We start from the raw sequence: 15,616 nt of genomic DNA, 5'->3' as shown, positions 1-15,616 counted from the left end.
GAGGAGAAAGGAGAAGAGGAGGGAGAGAGAGAAAGAGCAGAGAGGGGAGGAGGTGAGGTGAGCAGGAAAACAGCAGAGGTGGGAGAGAAGAAGAGGAGGAAGAGGAGGAAGAGGAGGAGGAAGAAGAGGAGGACACATGAACAAGTACATGACAAAGATACACAAATGGATCAACCAGAACATGAAGATTATTCTCCATGAATTAGGAAAATGCAGGTCCAAACCAAAACTCTATAAATATGGTTACTAATAAAAAAAATTTTTAATGTATGTTGTGAAAGATGAGGAAACAGTAGCTATGAAAAAAGTACAATGAATCATGTCCTCAATAAATTAAAACTAGAGCTGGGCACGTTGACACCTTTAATCCTAGGACACAGGAGATAAAGGCAGGCAGATCTCAGAGTTTAGGGCTAACCTGGTCTACACAGTAAGTACCAGGACAGCCAGGGCTATACCTGTCTTGGAAAAAATAATATCAGAATTCTACTATGTATAAATCCAAAATAACTGAAAGCAGGGTCTTCTGCCTTTTGAGACAGGGTGTTTGCTATGCGGCCGAGACTGGCCTTGAACTCACCACAGCCTACACTGGCCTCCTGAGTGCTGTAGTTGTGATCAGGGTTTTGAAGATGTATTTATACTTCTATATTTACAGTGTCATCACTCACAAAAGCCTGAAGATAGGAACATCCCAAGGGCCCATCCACAGGTGAGCAAAAAAAAAAAAAAAACAAAACGGGGTATTGTAACCATTAACATTGTCAGCTTGGCAAGATCTAGAATCACAAGACATGCCTGTGAGGAATCGTCTAGATTAAGCTGAGATGGGAAGAGCCACTCTGAATATGGGTGGCACCACTCCATGGGTTATGGTACCAGACTTTGTTCAAAGGAGCAAGCAAGTAATGCCCCTCCATCCATCCCTCTCTGCTCCTTGACTGTGGACTCATGACCAGCTCCTCGAGCTCCTGCCATCATGACTGTCTGCTCAGAGTGGACTGTACCCTAGACCTGTAAGCCAAAACAAAGCACTCCTCCACTAAGTCGCTTTTATCAGGGTGTTTTACCACACCGATAGGGCCAGATGACGCAGTGAGACCATCATTGGTCTGACAAGAAGGCAGTGGGATGAGGCACTTGACCCAAGTTCTATTCCCAAACCCGACAGAAAAGGGAAAGAACTTGAAAGCTACCTCCACAAAGTTGCCTTCTGACTGCCAGTCGTGGAGCCGTGGTGCATTCTGTGTGTGTGTGTGTGTGTGTGTGTGTGTGTGTGTGTGTGTGTGTGTCTGTCTGTCTGTCTGTCTGTCTGTCTCTGTCTCTTCACACACACACACACACACACACACACACACACACACACACACACTTGTACTTGGAAACCTATTCCTTCAGTTGCTACTACAGCTGGCTCTACTTCTACAAACCCATCTGTTTGCTGGCAGGGCTGGGGAGTGAACTCTGTAAGTACTTGTCACACGCATCTAACCTTCAAAATCCCTTGAGCAAACCTGGAGGAAGCTGGGCAGAACAAGACAGGAAGAGCCACGTGTATTAGTTACTTCTCTGTTGTTGTGACAAACAAAAAACAAGAAACGAAAATCACGACCAAGTCAACTTACAGTAGAGTTTATTTGGGCCTACAGTTCCAGAGAGGTCAGTGTGGCAGCAATCGTGGCAGGAACAGCCCTGAGCTCGTCAAACCACAAACAGGAAGCTCAGAGAGCAAACCTGAAATGGGTGAAGGCTTTGAAACCTCATCTTGTTGTTCCTTCGAGGTGGAGTAATGTGCATGCACATATGTATGTATGTATGTATGTATGTATGTATGTATGGGCATGTGTGAGCACATGTGTGTACACGTGTGTGTGGAGGCCAGAGGCTAACGATGGGTGTCTTCCTCAGTCACTCTCCACCCTATTTTGTGAGACAGTGTCTCTCACTAAACCTGATGCTCACCATTTAAGACTGGCTGGCCAGTCTCAGGATATGTCTGTATCTGTTGCTCCATGCCTGGCTTTTTATGTGAGTGCAAGAGAACAAAATTACTGCCTCCTGAGTACAGCAAGCACTCTCCCCACTTCATCCCCAGAAATATCCTTAAACACCAAACAACTGACTTTCTGTGCAATATCATACTGTGTGGCACATATAGAAATGACTTTATTTCACTGTGATGACTTGGGAAAAAAAAAATACCAACATAGCATAAATCAAAACTGACCAACTCTTACAAAGACATGTTTCAACAGCAAAAAGTTTTCCCTCCTTTTCCTTGGCTGGGACCTTTAAAATTAAGGCCATGGTGCTGATAAGCAAAGTCACCTTGGAAATATCTTCCTCAGCACACAGTGAGGGCCCCATGGCTGACTTTGAGCAAATTCGCTTAGATAGGAAGGTTCTGTACCAGGAGTTATGGGTTCCTTGTGGCTCATTATGCAGTATGAGGTAGCTTTCTTTGTATTTCCCAGACATTCCTTTTTGTGCTCTGACCAAACAGGTGACTGCCCCATGGGTGGGACCTCTGGGCTGCCCACTCCTGCTGGGGCTGCTCTTTCCAGCCTAGGCCTGCAGCTCTGTCTGCAGTCTAGCTCTTCAGATCCAGAGGGAGGCTTTCTTCATCCACAGGTTGTTTAGGTTTCGACTGGCTGCTTAGTGTTAAAAAGGAGTATCTTAAACCACCTGCCATGCTGGAGAGGGAAGAAAAGGGGGTGGGGGGATCCCATGAGCACTGTTAATATAATATAATGTAATTGTAGTCAGCTCGATTTGAACACAACTGTTAAGATCTCTGGGGTTTTTTTTTTTTTTTCCTCACGGGTTGGTGAGATTGAGAAATTTCTTCTCTGCTAATGTTTGGAAGACAGGAAAAGAGAGCGAGTACTCAGTTTTTACCGGATAACGGAACACGTAATGATTCTACAAAGAACACCCGTGCCTAGAACCCAAAAATGTGTTCAAAAGCATCCAAGTGCCAACAGCATCCTCAGGACACAGCCCTTCAAAAGGCCTCAGGCAATGAGACCCACAGGGCAGGAGGAAGATGTGTGAACTGAATTTAGACCTTAGCCCTGAGATCCTTTATGACACATGTCCCCAGAGATCACATGGAAAATGAGGGCTACAAACTCAACAGGCCGGGAGCAGGGGACGCAGTTCGGTGGCAAAGCACTTGCCTGGCCCGCACACGGCCCTGGTTGCACCCCGAGCATGGCAAATAGTACGACCATTTCTCCTTGCTTTTTGTTGCTTATTATATACCTAGTAATCGTGTTAAATCCCTTATTTACTGTGAGTTCATTTAAAAGTCTCACTTACCAAATATTTAACCCTATAAAGTTTAAGAGGGAGAAAATGTAGTCTCCACCAACCAACATCCCAATGTAGGCAACCGATACGTTCTGCAAAGAGAGGGGGCTCATCATTGAGAGTAAGGAACTTCGGGGGAACCGCAGACACGTGACAACTGAAGCCAGACGTTGCATAGACGCTTGCACGAAATTCCTAATGACATATGGCTTTATAAATAAAGTCAACTAAAATGTAGTAACTGAAAACTGCACTGTTCACCTTCCCCGGATTCCAGGCCAGAGGTGGGAGAGTACAGCTGTAATTTGCTTTCTAGCTGCTCCGGTCTTTATACCACCACTGCACAGGAAATTTTAACCCTATCACCCCCAACCTGAACAGGGCAGGTAGCTAAGTTCTAAGTAGAACTCTGTGCAAGTCATTTGAGGAAGCCGGTGGGTGGAGCGGGTAAGGTTTGCCCATTCACTTTAGGAACTTATGTGAAGAGGGGAAAAAAAAAATGGGGACTAGAATTCAGGCCACCACCACTCCCAGTTCGAGAGTCGTGTCCTCAAATGCACCCAGCCGTACACAAACCCCTTTGCACCAATCTACCACTCCAAGCTCACTGCTTTATCATAGAGTATAAATACTAAAAACATTCCTTTCAGAAGGATTCGTCTTCCTAGTGGGCAGGTTCTCCCAGCAAAACAAATCCCAGATAACGAAGTGATCACAGATATTTGGATTATTTTTCTTTCCGGTTGTTAACTTGTTTTCCACCAAATTATGCCCTCACCTGCCTCCAATTTTAAAGTAATAATCACCTTTTTTGGGGGGGTTAGCAACCCCCCTCTACGCTCGATCAGCAGCAGGGATCACACAGCGCCCTCTAGAGTCACAAGCCTCCACACTCACTGCATCTCTGTCCGCAGCAAAAAGCAGCTTTCCGCACCTGGTTTCCATCCGGTTCCCACCCAAGTGTTTAGCGCAAGGCTCCATCACTTACCTTGATCGCTCCAACCACCGCCGTGGTCAGAGCTGAGTTGTAATAACTGCAAAGAGCTGTGGAATACATCAGCAGAAACCTGAGGGCAGGAGACAGACAGCGTAAGCGCCAGCCTGCTCTGGCTGTCATGAAGGTTCTAAAACCCGGATGTAGACATTCGTCATTGAGCTTTTTACAAGGAAAACAAAACAAAACAAAACAAAACAAAACAAAAAGGGTTCAGTTGTGCAAAAGCCAAACCTCCTGCGTTTATATGGTGTGTCCACAAAGTGAGGGGAGGAAAAGGATTTTTATCAACAGGTATTAACTCCACATCTTCATACAGGTATATAGTGTGATTTGGTCACATCCGGTTCCCGCTGGCCCCCTCTCCAGTTATCCACTTTCTATCTTCACGAGGCTTCCGTTTTGTTGGGGAGTCTTCTGTCTTTGTTTTTGGTAACGCACTACATTTATTTGTTTTACTTTGAGATCTGCTTGTTTTCAGATTTGTTTGAAGGTGGATTTCTCTATGTAGCCTAGGCTGGCCTCCACTTCAGAGAGAAATACTTGCCTGTGCTTTCAAGGTCTTAGATTAAAGACATGCACTCGACTCTATGCCTGCCAAATGCCCTTGTTTTTACAGAAATGTTACTAGATTTGTGAATGTGGTCCTAGTATCTAGATGCTGAAGTATTGGGCACTTCAGAAAAGTCTGTTTCTAGGACCCCACGTGGTGCTGTACGCCCATCAACATCTTAATACGGGAGGCAGGAGGGAGGCTCGAGAGTTAAAGGGTAGCCTTGGTTACATCAAGGCCAGCCCGGGTCACATGAGACCACCCACACTCCACATATATAATGTGTATGCATGCGTGCCTTCAATTGTTATCATTTTTATGAACTCAATTAATAATATTATCCAGGCATAAAATTAATGAGCTTTTAAAACTCGGCCTGTCACCAAGTGCAGCTCTGCCTGACCTTGGTGATCTGAGGAGATGACCCACACTACCTAACTGGGAGGAGCTCAGAGTACCCAGAATACATCTGTGGAGCCCAGGAAACCACAAGCTAGGCTATATCCTGTGGCTTCCAAACTTAAGCTCAGACTTCCACAAGGACAGGCATGGATATTCTTTATTTCTCCTGAAAAAGTACCAACCCCATGTTCTAGTCAGGCCATGCTGTAAAACACTTTGGCCTGCCTGCAGATTCAGTAACTAGGACCCCAAGATCTCAGTACCATCTGCCAGGAGTATGGGGATCCTGGGTAACAAACGAGTTGCTAGGAATGAGCCCCAGTCCTGTAACACAGCATAGATAGAGAGGCTGCACTTCTCAATATGCCCACTAGATGTCCTCAGAGAGGGATAAAATAAAAATTGTAATGTGCTTGCTAGGCAAGGATGAGGACTAGATTTTAGATCTCAAGCACACACGTTTTAAAAAAAAAAAAAAAAGCCAGGTTGGATGGTGCACTCCTAGTCCCAGGACTAGGAGATGGAAAGATAACTTAGGGTCTTTGGGTTTGCCAGCCACTCAGTCTAGCCAAATCAGAGAGCTCTTGGTTCAATGGGAGACCGTATGTCAAAAAGCAAGGTGGAGATTGACAGGTGAGATACATGATATACACACATGTGCATACTCTACACACATGGACACACACACACACACACACACACACACATACAAGTTATTTTGAAAGAAACATTTATAATTACTTATAAAGGGTATCAGATAAGACCAAGACATTGATCTAAAAGAGCCTCCATTAATTCCATGGAGTCTTACGTAGGGTTACTATTTCTGTGATGAAACACCATGACCAAAGAAACTGGGGAAGGAAAGATTTATTCAGTTTACACCTCCACAGCACTCACTTCTTCATCATGGAAGGAAGTCAGGACAAGAACCTGAACAGGGCAGGAACCTGGAGGCAGGAGCTGATGCAGAAGCCATGGAGGGGTGCTGCTTACTGGCTTGCTCCCCATGGCTTGCTCAGTCTGCTTTCTTATATAACTCAAGACACCAGCCCTGGAACGGCCCTGCCCATAATAGGCTGGGCCCTCCCACATCAATCACTAATTAAGAAAATGCCCTACAGCTGGATCTTACGTAAGCATTTCCTCAGTTGAGATACCCTCCGTTCAGATAACTTTAGCTTGTGTTGAGTTGACATAAAAACTATTCCCCACACATGGGAAATGCCACCACTTGGTCTCTGCATTTATTTATTTACTTACTTTTGAGTTCCATCCAACACATGCCAGCACATACAGGAGTGCAGTACCCACCTTTAGACAACAAAAACCAATTTACACATCTGCCATTGAATGTAATGGTACGGTGGCAGTCAGTCTTGTCAACATGACTAAACTTAGGATCATCATGGAAAAACACTACTGGCCATGGCTGGTAGGGAGGCTCCAGAAATTTTTGAATGAAGAGGGAAGACCCACACGAACACGGGCAGCGCAATCTCACGGGCTTTGGTCTCAGACTGAATAAAAAGGAGCAATGAGGTGGGCATCACCCTCTGCTTCACTACAGATGCAAAGTGTCGGCTGCCTTTCTTCTGTCACCTTCCCTGCCAAGTGGACTGTACTCTCCGTGAGCAAAAGTGAATTCCTAAGTGGCTTTGTCACAGCGAGGATAAAAGTAGCCAATATCGGTACCACGCGTGTGTCGCCTCTGATTCCAAGCTCAGAGTCACAGACACAGGTAAGGTCACAGGAACCAGAATCTCCTCCTTGGCAGTATATCTCTTCATCTTTCTCTCCCTACTGACTTGGAGCTGGCCATAAAGAAACTCTCCGACTTATCTTGTAAACGATCATAAGAGCCCTGTTTCTGAGAGACAGAAACATCTTGAGGAAAGTAAGCTACAGAGAGAGAGAGAGAGAGAGAGAGAGAGAGAGAGAGAGAGAGAGAGAGAGACCAGGAAGCATCTAAACAGAAAGGTTTTCCAGGCTTCCCCACTGTTTATCAACAGACCACACTCTTGTCTGTCCAATTGCATTTCCACCACCACAGTCCACACATCAATCACATCTATGCCATGACAACTGAGCACCACCCGGTTTACAAAAAGGGAAACGAGAATGAACTTGCTGTTCACTGGGTGAGCAATGCCCCCCACCTCCACTGTTCATCCCCCCACCCCCGCAAGACTCTCTGAATTTTTTCCTCTGGCTGCTCATCTGCATCCTTATAACTATCCTTTATAACAAACCTCAGGGTGTCTAGTATTTGTCTGCAAGTTTTGCAAGATGCTCTAGCAAATGGCTTGGCCCCAAGGAAGGGGGTCTCAAGAACCTGATTTTAGCCAATGCTCTGGAAGTCCTGGAGATACAATTGGTACAGTGCTCGAGGACCTGAGTTCAATCTTTGCAGTTCATGTAGCGGGGAGGGAAGGAGGAGTTGGGCATGGTAGTGTACTTATAATCTCACCTCTGGGAGGCGGGTGCATCCCTAGGGTTGGATGCTGGATGCCCAGCCAACCTGAGTTGGCAACTTCCGGGTCACAACTACCCTGTGTCTAAAAACAAGGTTGTTTCTGGACCTTCAAACATTTAAGCTACACACACACACACACACACACACACACACACACACACACACACGAAAGAGAGAGAGAGAGAGAGAGAGAGAGAGAGAGAGAGAGAGAGAGAGAGAGAGAGGTGGGGGAGCAAAACAACTCTTGATACCCTAAGTAAGGAAGTCAGATACCTTCGTGTTTCTAATAAGGAGAACATTGCTTCCTCGGAGAGATCAAAGGTTCTGGGTCAGGTTAGAAACAGATTAGGATAATCGGCTTAAACAACAGGAACCTGGTGCCAGCTGCTAAAGGAATGAACTAGAACCTGAGCTCTCTTAGCATGGCGGCCTTTTTCAAGTCGAGGCTGCCAGCCTGCAGCTCAGTCTGCATTTTACTTTGCATGCGTCCGCTGTCTATCCCATCTTCCTGAAGCGCTCGGTCCCCACGACCTGTTTGCAAACCCTTAATCACACATTTAGGATTCCAGAAGATTAGTCTAACCTCACCATATCTCAAAAGGAAATTAAACACCTGCCCTTTCAACATAGTATTGGTTTTGTAATAAGCTTATTAAAACTGAAAGTAAAATCCAGTAAGGCAGCTCAGCAGATAAAGGCCCTTGCCTCCAAGCCTGACGACCTGCGTTCAATACCTGGGATCATTATGGTAGAAGAAGAGAACAAATGCCACATGCACACTAAGGCGGCATGCACATATGTGTGTGCGTGCACACACACACATACACACAGGAATAAATGTTAAGAAAAATTGTGGGGTTGGGGATTTAGCTCAGTGGTAGAGCACTTGCCTAGCAAGCGCAAGGCCCTGGGTTCGGTCCCCAGCTCCAAAAAAAAAAAAAAAAAAAGAAAGAAAAATTGTAAAGAAAAAATTTAAAGAGAGTATTTTAAGATTATGATTTCGACAAATTCAATAAGGGTCTAGTGGTTGAGGGGGGGAAAAGGTTGATACAAACTTACAAGTGGTGACATTAAGAAAGCCGGCTTCAGCTGGCTGTCTGGGTCCTGCCTTGGGAAGCACCTGACATTAACCTTGAGCTGCCTGCTGAGTGGGCAACTCAAGCTGGTGGCCAGTTGTCCCTAACAGTGACTTCTAAGGCTGTGGGGAAGCAAACCAGCTGGTTGTGTTGTGTCACAACCCTCAAGGGAGCAGAACGTTGAGAAGTCCACCATGCCAAAGCTGGAGTTTTCTTTCTAACATGGCTTTGGAATTGAAACTTAATAACAGAAGGCAAAGCCCGTAGAGAAGAAAAACTACTGACAAGGCTGTGAAAAGAAAGCAGACAGCAGAGCTCAACAGAGCTCAAGAGGAGAGGCAGGTAGCATCCGCTCAGCGTGGCAGCGTGAACCTGTGGGCCCAGCACGTGGGAGATGGGAGTCAGGACAACTGGAACTCAAGCCTGGGATGCATGAGACCCTCTCTCCAAATGCCAAAACAAAACCAAGAAGGAGATATCAGCAACCACGAGAGCATTTCTTTTTCTCTTTTTGTTTCTTCCTCCTCTTCCTTCTAACTCAGTCTGGCTGTAAACTTTAGGAATCTCCTGCCTCAACCTCTTGGGTGATGGGACTGCAGGCATGGTCTGCAGTGCACGGCGTGGCATTCCTTTCTGTCCCCTTTCTACATGTTTATTACGTCCCAAGTCCACTTTGGGATTAAATCCTCCAGTATGCATATCCTGGCCTCATGAATCTGATTCTTTTTTTTTTTTTCTTTTTTTTTTGGAGCTGGGGACCGAACCCAGGACCTTGTGCTTGCTAGGCAAGTGCTCTACTACTGAGCTAAATCCCCAACCCTATGAATCTGATTCTTGAACTCATGAGGCTCAGAGAGGCTAAGCAGCTTATCCACAAACCCTGAGCTAGTTGAGTGTCAAATCCAAGATCGAACTTCCACACATGGGTAGACAGACAGACAGACACACACGCACGGAGGGGGGGAGAGACAGATAGACAGACACAGAGAGACAGAGTAATAATAATAAATTAAATTAAGAACACCATCACCAGAATAACTATTAAATCCAATAAAGCTAAAGAAAGAGGTAATGAGACTAGAGAGACAGCTCCAAGTGTTAAGAGCGCCCACTGCTCTTGCAGAGGACCTGGATTGGGTCCTCACCACCCACATGATGACTTGTACTACCTGTAACTCCAGTTCCAGGGGACCCAGCACTCTCTCTGTCTGTGCTTCCAGCACAGACAAAACCTGCAAATGCAGAGCTGGCAGGTTACGTTGGGAGTGTAGGGGTTGGGGGCCCTGTCTAGAGAAAGTCAGGAGAAACACAGGAAAGAGGATTCTGGCAGGACAAACAGATGACAGACAAATTAGATCTGACTTGTCAAGAAATACCATCAACCAACTTCTCCGCTTATATACAGTCTCTTACCCCAAAAGACAGGAAAGAAGAAACTGTACGATAAACAAAACATTCTTCCAGTGGCTGAATTCAGTGGCCTGTGATGACAAGAAAAGACCCATCGTGCAGTGAGTGACAGTTCCATTTAAATCCAGTTGGCACAACCTACCACCTTTTGTGCCATTGATGTATTAACAATAATTATACACTTCTATCAAAGAGACATGCATTAAATATCAATAATTATTTACATAAGCGATTATTATACTACTTTTCAAACCTTTATTTGAAAGTTTCCATCATAAAAAGATTTTATTGTTACTTATAGAGTACTTCTGATTCCCTATGTGCACATGTCAGAGTGCACCCTTACACATACACACACACACACACACGCAAATAATTAAAAAACTAAATAAATCGTAATAAATTAAAAACCAAGAGCTAGAAGTATTTATATAAGCAATAAATAAAAATTATTTACTCTGGACACCATAAACCCAGGAAGGGTTATTTAGTAATATTTCTTCACCAGCCCACACTTTAATCAATGTTAGTTTTCTATCTTTAAGAATGAATCTTAAACATTTTAAGAAACAGAATCTACAAAGCATGCTGTATTATGAATCTTTTGTACTCCGGGGAGGTTTTCAATCTGAAAAGAAAATCAATTTTATAAAACCCCTCTCCCTCAGTTGCAACCCACTACATGTATTTTGAACCTACTGTAGGGAGAGTCAAATGAGTATCCCAAGGACCTGAGGTTTGTTAACAGAAGGGCCATTTTCTCTGATTTCATTTCCCAGAGGCAGAATAAAAGCACAGTTAATAATCCACTGACTATGTAAGTCTGAAGTGTAGGACTGACTTCCCTGAGTAGTGAGTCACCAAAAACTTTGGCCTTTCCATCTCTCCCCATCATCCCATCCATACTCCCTCCAGTGACAGAGAGTGAAGAGTTCACTCCATGTCATCTATCTGCTTTCAACTCGAACTTTACACAGATGTACACAAACTCCTTTCTTTAGTTCATAATCTAAAATGGACTCAGTCAAGGCCCCAAGCAACCAGCTAAAAGACCTTGGAATAATTCAGTGAACAGTTTGAACAGTTATGGGGTGAAAACAGATCACTTTTTCCTGGTAGGGCCTCTCTCCTTTTCATTACTAATTACAGTGTACACCTTACATCTCTGGTCATCTCTTGTCATCCAGTACTTTAAGGGTGTACTCATATTTTATCTTTAGGTTCTTCTATTACATGTATATGTGTGTGCATGGTATGGGTATGTGGCTTAGGCACAGCACACGCATGGCATTCTGAAGACAATTTGCCCGAGTCGGCTCTCTCCATATGTAACATGGGTCCTGGGGCTAGAACTTAGGTCGTCAAGCTTGGCAACAGGTAAACATCTCTGCAGCCCAAATGAGTTGCATTTTGAACATTTTAGCTTTTGTACTTTATCATTTTAGAGGAAAAAAATATATCTCCATTCCCCCTCCCTTTGTGACACCGAGGATCAAACCCTCAGTCCTGTGCATGCCAGCCAATGTCCGACCACTGGTGTACATGGTGTGCCCTAGATACTGCTCGTAGATCTTAAATGTATTTTTCTAGTTATATTTTTTCCTAATAATAATTCTACAAAGTTCTCCAGTCCATCTGCAATTTCAGTGCCTGGCAATTACTCAATTCAAAGAGCTCGCCCAAATCTCCAGAGTATGAATTGAAGCGGTCAGAGAGGGCAAACAGTGGGTGATCCGTCTGGCACCACATCAGGAGGCAAAATTCTCCTAGAATATGAGAATTTAATGAATCATATCTCCACTAACAATGGGGCTAACTCTCGACTTACCCACAGAGTAAAAAATACAATGAAGCTGACGTTGCATTGAACACTCACCCTAGCACATCCTAGCTCAGCCTCGCCGACCTTAACCATGTTCATGACACGGGCCATATTTACCTGCTGAAAGTCTCCAGTAGAGACGCTAATAATGACAGTTGGGATGAGCATGAAGCAGGCATTGTAGAAAAGCACTCCGTACTTCCCCAACTCCTGTGGGAATAAGAAAATCGCATTCAGTTGCTAAAAGGTATCGTTGTCTCCTGGGCCGATTTCTCTATTTATGCATAATTAGAATGTGTAAAAGGCTGGCAATGTCCTGTAAGACTTTTGGCCCAGGTCTGTTGTAAAATGGACCATTGCACTGTGTTGTAACTTCAGAATAAATGTTTGTTCTACACCAACAAGCACATGTACAATGGATGAAAATAGAGGGCTTGGGGCACCACCCATCCCTGACACTCCACTCGTAAGCACGTTATTCAGAGTAGCAAATCTGAAATGAGATAATGGAAATTTAAAATGTTAACCAATTCTTTTAAAACATCTGCTCCATCCATTAAAGAATAGCAGCCTACCGTGTGTTTGCTTTCACTAAAGTGGCCACCCACATCTCCTAAAAAAAAAAAAAAGGAGGAGGTGACATATTGTATTCAGGAAGGCGGTGAACCTGTTTTTGTAAAACTGTCACCATTCAAAGAAACAAATGGGCATACAGATTTTAAAAATAGCTCACAGAAAAGCACCCATCAGTCAGGGAGAACTCCCTCACAAAGCACAAAGAGCCCAGAACAAAGACCCATATGCTGGCTCACCCCAGACAGCTTCCGGTCACAGCTGGGGCTGGGTGAAGGCTGGGGCAGCACGACAGGCAGGCCCAACAGCTTGCAATCTGAAGAGATGGTTAGTACGGGAGGACATGACAAATGACCATCAGCCACCTCACCTCGTGAGGAAACAGGCTTGGAGAAATGAAGGTTTAAAGGCATAATGGCCTATGAGTTACCGAAGCTTACAGCTAGAAACCTACGGCATAGACTAAATGCTCTCAGAGTTAATATCATGACCCTCTACACTTCCTTCTGAATCTGTCATGGTCGTTAATGATGCTGCTTTTAAAAAAAAATGAATTTGCTTTTCAAAATGTATATAAATATACCTCTACGTATACACATATACACGTGTACATATATATTCATGTATGTTTTGAAAAGCAAATATATATGTATATATATATATTCTGAATTCACATCTAAAACAGTGACATCTTTTCCTCCCTCTCTAATTTTTCAACCAAACTCTTGCAAGAAGGTCTTATACAGACAAGATAATTAAGAAGAAAGCAGCAGTTTCTAGATCACAGAGCACGCATCGAGTTGCATGCCCACTGAACATGCTCACTGTCATTTTTCATGCCGTTCCAGGAGCCAGACGGCACAGGCTAATGCTGCAGGAGGGAAGAAGGTCCACTACCTTCGGGTCCATCTTCTGTTTGGTATAAACTCCGTTTGCTGCGGTGAAGATGTCATTCAAGAATACAAAAACGTAGCCTTCCCAGTTGAATGTGAGGTCAGAGCTGGCAGGGAGAACAGGAAGGGGAGGTGTTAATAAAGGCACTCTCCAGCTGGCCTCAGAGCATCCTTGCTTGTCTGTGGCCTGGTCAGATCTGTGTGCAGTGCTAGTATCATCTTTTCTGAAGCAAACTATTCCCCTACTAGCAGTGAGTCATTAACTCCTCTGGTTCCTCCCAGATGAGAACAAGACAGCTGGTCAGGCGACCTCCATTTAATTACACTTAGCTTAAGATCTGGGGACCTGAACTGTCTAGCTTTAACTACAGACCCTTTGCGGGTTAACTGATAGGTTGGCACAATAATTAGTGAGCCGTGGCTGTCCTGAGACCACCATTTGCCCACACACCACTAGCCCTGCTTATTATAAGCAGGGTCATTCCCCAGGGGACAGCCTGAGAGTGACATCTCCATCTGGTGCCCAGACAGTTCCCTGTCTGTCAAAGGGTGAAGCACACCCTATGTGCCTGTGTAAGCCTCCTAAGACCCCTTCCTTCCAGGATTCTGAGCACCTCCGCAATCTCCCTCCTAAATAAGTAGCGCCAGCATAAAAACATCGAAGAGAAATGACACGTGGATGTGGCAGACAACCATGTCACGAGATGTGACTTGTCCACTCACACGTCCCCATAATATAAATTGTCAGAAGGCAAACCTTCCATACACCCTCTTAGGAGGAGTACCTGGAGCTTGCGAATTTAGTCAGTTAGCTAACTAGCTGGTTACTTGGTGGTTCCCTGAGACGGGATTTTACGACATTTACCCAAGAGGGTCTGCAGCTCAGACAATTCCCCCTTTGTAGTACATAACACCACAGGCAGGTAACACTGCTCCTCGCTGGCTGGGGACTGATGATTTAACAGACAAGTACAAAGGAATACAAATCGTGTTAGTATTTTCCCTGCACAGGAATCCACACAAGAATGAAACTCAAAACAGTTGGATACAGAGATTTCTGAACTGTATTAGCAAAGCTTTCAGTGCCAAAGACAGACTGGGACCTAGCAGGAAACACAGGAGGAAGCAGTGGCAGGGAAAGGTTATTTTAGAGTTGAATTACGCAGGCTCATCTGAGTGCCAACTGTCTGTCTGTCTGTGTTCAGCAGTAGATGTGGCTCCTTTTGTTAGTCCAGGAGAGGGCCAGTTCTACAAAGGGAGGCTAAACCTAGCTGTCAGGCACAAAGGGTAGAGCAGAGCCTCCTCATATCTCTTGGTTCTCAATGAACCTTTGAGTTCAGAACAGCCCTGATGCCAAAGCAGCGAGTTCTGGCTAAACCCATCTACCTAATTTTGCTTCTCGTTCATAAATGCTGCCTGCAGGAATTGCTGGAGGGAGCTAAGTCTGAATTTGCGAATGATTCCTTTGAGCAACAGAAGTGTTAAATTCAACTTGTCTATAGTTTTTCTTTGGAGGCCGGACAGGTAGTTAGTTCTGTTGATAAAGTGTTTGTCACACAAACGCAAGGTCCTGAATTCAATCCTCAGAATCCACATTAGAAACCTAGACATGGTGACATTTTTAATCCTAGAGCTGAGAAAGGGAGACAGGTAGATCCCTGGGGTCCAGTCGTCAGTCAGTCTAAGCTGAATCAGCAAACAAAAAAACCGTCTCAGTAAACAAAATGGGCAAGCTGTTTGAACAAAAGGGTATACTGTGTGACATACCATAACATACCACAGCTTCCCTGGGAAGATTTTTTTTTCTTTTGATGGGGGAGGTTACAAGGATGGAGGGCAGAGATGGAAGGACTGGGAAATGGGTGGAATTGGGGTACATGATATGTAATTCACACAAAAAAATCAATTAAAAATTAAAAAAAAATTTTTTTGGGGTTCTTTTTTTCGGAGCTGGGGACCGAACCCAGGGCCTTGCGCTTCCTAGGCAAGCACTCTATCACTGAGCTAAATCCCCAACCCCCCAAAAAAATTTTTTTTAAAGGAAGCAAACGGACAGCTCCTAAGGAATGATGTTGACCTCTGTCCTCTGCAAACACAAGTGCACA

General features: G+C 44.6%; 1 protein-coding gene across 4 annotated transcripts in view; it reads right to left on the bottom strand.

Annotated features, from left to right (window-relative positions):
* Positions 1–1,616: 1,616 nt before the first annotated feature.
* The window catches only part of Slc35d2 (solute carrier family 35 member D2), a 33,324-nt gene continuing 19,324 nt past the window's right edge, over positions 1,617–15,616 (bottom strand). The window contains exons 5-10 of one of the 4 annotated variants that reach the window (XM_039095437.2): positions 13,516–13,618; positions 12,163–12,255; positions 10,227–10,294; positions 4,301–4,379; positions 3,322–3,404; positions 1,617–2,693 (exon numbers count right to left, since the gene is read on the bottom strand). In XM_039095437.2, coding sequence (XP_038951365.1) covers positions 2,591–2,693; positions 3,322–3,404; positions 4,301–4,379; positions 10,227–10,294; positions 12,163–12,255; positions 13,516–13,618 — 529 coding nt within the window. In that variant the 3' untranslated portion in view covers positions 1,617–2,590. The other 3 variants (NM_001106098.2, XM_006253493.5, XM_039095438.2) reach the window with 3 other exon arrangements.

This window comes from Rattus norvegicus, chromosome 17, assembly GCF_036323735.1.
Source record: "Rattus norvegicus strain BN/NHsdMcwi chromosome 17, GRCr8, whole genome shotgun sequence".
Taxonomy (NCBI): domain Eukaryota; kingdom Metazoa; phylum Chordata; class Mammalia; order Rodentia; family Muridae; genus Rattus; species Rattus norvegicus.
This window is presented reverse-complemented; position numbering and strand designations above follow the sequence as displayed.